Here is a 2554-nt window from a genome sequence, read left to right on the forward strand (position 1 = left end):
CAGTTTTTTTGATTCTTTCTTTTCTCCCTCTTCTTCTTTGTTTTTTTTTTTCTGGGATTGGTGTGCTTAAAAAACCCAAGTTTCCTTGACTTGATTGATGCAGTAAACACTGTAAATATTATAGTGGCCATTGGCGAAGCAAAGAAAAACTGAAAACTTCTCACTTAAAAAAAGAAATAAAAGAGAGAGAGAGTAAAATTAGAGGTCAATATTCCAGCCTTAACGTAACAGTCATCATCAAATCATTAGAAATGACTGCTCATTTTGATTATTTGGTTGGTGGCATTAGAGTCCCAAGTCAAGAAGCAATTGATACTTAGATTTAACCACAAATAACTTCTTTATTCTTATTCACAGTTTCCAAATAAAGATTCCTACTTTGGTGTGGTAGTTTTTGGTGGGGGTGGTTTCCATGATAACATTCATTCTCTCTCCCTCCATGAGAACACTGAATACAGGCCATCAATCTAATTATGGGAATTACACAGTTCCATTGAGATATATTATTCAACTGATTGCCACATCTCATCCATGCTCCAAAGATCATCTGAGACATTAACAACCCAATTGTTTTGAGCCATGAACTGTTCTGATATTGTGCAATTGTTGATAGGAGCTGACTTTTTGGCCATAATAGAAGTAGAACCTGTTCCATAATTATCAGAACAATAATTCTTCAAAAATGGCTGTGAAATTGGTCTCCCAAAGAATTCATGGTTGAATTGAACTTCCGACGAAGGAAATTGGGTTGTCATGATAGAATCTGAGGAGCGTAAAATTTCTAAACTGAGTTGGTCTTGATCAGGATTGTTTGTATGGGTAAGAAATGGCTGGATATGTTGGGACGTTTCTTGTGGGGATTGTGTAGGAATAGAGGGATTTAAGTGAGAGAAAGGAATGGAAGATGAAGAATTCTCTCTCTTTTGAAGTTTTGGCATCCATGAGCATGTAATTGTCTCTCTAAACCTTGCACTGTTCGCATCACATTGGAGTTGCCTGGCTTGCCTTTGCACCCTTGTTCTCCAATAGTTCTTTATTTCATTATCTGTTCTTCCTGGTAGGTGCTGGGCTATTCTTGACCACCTGCACAAAAATATGATAGAGATAGAGATGACTGTCTGAACAAGATTTTGGGCTTAATTTATTTCATTTTGTGAGAGTGGGGTTTTATTTATTTCATTTAAATAAAATAAAATAAAAAAACATTGTGAAACAACTTTAGTATTCAAATAAACCTCATTCAATGCCTGGCATAAGAACCCATGGACAATTTCATGTGATTTAATGCTAAAAGTTTGAAGATCCAGTTATTGCCATCCAATAAAACTAACCTTTATGAAATCAAAGGCACCCAATTTTGGCCTGATGAGGATAGACAAACAAAAGATTTACATAGAACCTATGTTTCTCAATTAGCCCTTCCCTTTTCCTTTCTCTGTTTTTTTCTTTTTTAAAGCTGAATTAGGAAATTTCAAAAACCAATAGTTATTAGGTTCAATTACCACATTTCTGTCTGAATGTTGGGGAATCCAATTCTTAATATCTAAATCAAATTCTTTGTAGGTGAAGAGGGGCATACTGAAGCAACTTAAATACCTGTTTCCCCATTTAGAATGGAGCTCCAATATCAAGAGCTGTTCTTCTGGTGTGAGATTTCCGCGCTTGATGTCAGGTTTCAAGTAATTAAGCCATCTCAGTCTGCAACTCTTTCCAGTTCTCTTAAGTCCTACAATGATTTGCATTTCAAAATCCATAAGACGCATAAAACAATCAGATTGACGGACAAAGATGCAGTCATTTGCATTTGCAAAAAGAAGCACCATCCCCCCACACGCACAAAAGAGAGAGAGAGAGACACCTGAGTACTTGGCCAACATATTCCAGCGCCCTTCACCATGGCAAGCAATGTAGTGAATGAGAAGTGTGTCTTCCTCTAGTGTCCATGGCCCTCTTCTCAGATCACCACCCTCCTCTTCATACTTTGAGCTGCTCCTCTCTTTACTACCGCTACTGCCACTATCACAAGCCATCAAAACCTAGCAACCCCAAAAAAACAAGAACAATACTGGAAAACACTTCATATGATACAATTTTTGGTTAAATCAGATGTTAAATATATGAAGCTCAGAAAATCCATTATATAGACTATGTACACTGTAATCCCTTGCCAGTTACCTCATACTGAGATAAATTGAAGTGACCCACTCAAACCTCACAAGACTTTCCAAGTACCCTCGAAGCTTGCCCTAATTATTTGAAATACCCCAATTCCATTTATGAGAATATAGCCTTCGATAGAGAACGGACAAACGGGATTTAACTGCCCCATTTAATTGGGATAAGGCTTACTGGATTTAACTGCCTCCATTTAATTATTGGTATAAGATTTAGATGATTTTGAACCTAAAATAAAACTAAAATATCCTCAATATCTCATTTCGTTTACTTTTATTTTGACATGAGATGATGGAGAAAGGTTAGGAGAGTATAAATGCAATTGAGCAAGAGTGAGCTTAACCATCGATGATCCATCCATCCAAGTTTAAATTATATG

The 2554-nt window shown here is 36.5% G+C and overlaps 1 protein-coding gene across 2 annotated transcripts; it reads right to left on the minus strand.

Moving 5' to 3' along the window:
- Positions 1-321: 321 nt before the first annotated feature.
- Positions 322-2255, minus strand: LOC18432143 (transcription factor MYB62). Of its 2 annotated transcripts, XM_020665992.2 has the most exons (4): positions 2176-2255; positions 1859-2010; positions 1597-1726; positions 322-1083 (listed from the first exon to the last, which is right to left on the minus strand). In XM_020665992.2, the coding sequence occupies exons 1-4, from the start codon at positions 2178-2180 to the stop codon at positions 504-506; spliced, it is 867 nt and encodes a 288-aa protein (XP_020521651.1). In that variant the 5' UTR covers positions 2181-2255; the 3' UTR covers positions 322-503. The 2 variants fall into 2 exon arrangements, with proteins under 2 accessions (XP_020521651.1, XP_006842316.1); XM_006842253.4 differs by lacking the exon at positions 2176-2255 and having other exon boundaries at positions 1859-2163.
- Between the last annotated feature and the right edge of the window lie 299 nt (positions 2256-2554).

This window comes from Amborella trichopoda, chromosome 13 (assembly GCF_054954075.1).
Source record: "Amborella trichopoda isolate Santa Cruz 75 chromosome 13, AtrichopodaSantaCruz75HAP2 v2.0, whole genome shotgun sequence".
NCBI classification, from domain to species: domain Eukaryota; kingdom Viridiplantae; phylum Streptophyta; class Magnoliopsida; order Amborellales; family Amborellaceae; genus Amborella; species Amborella trichopoda.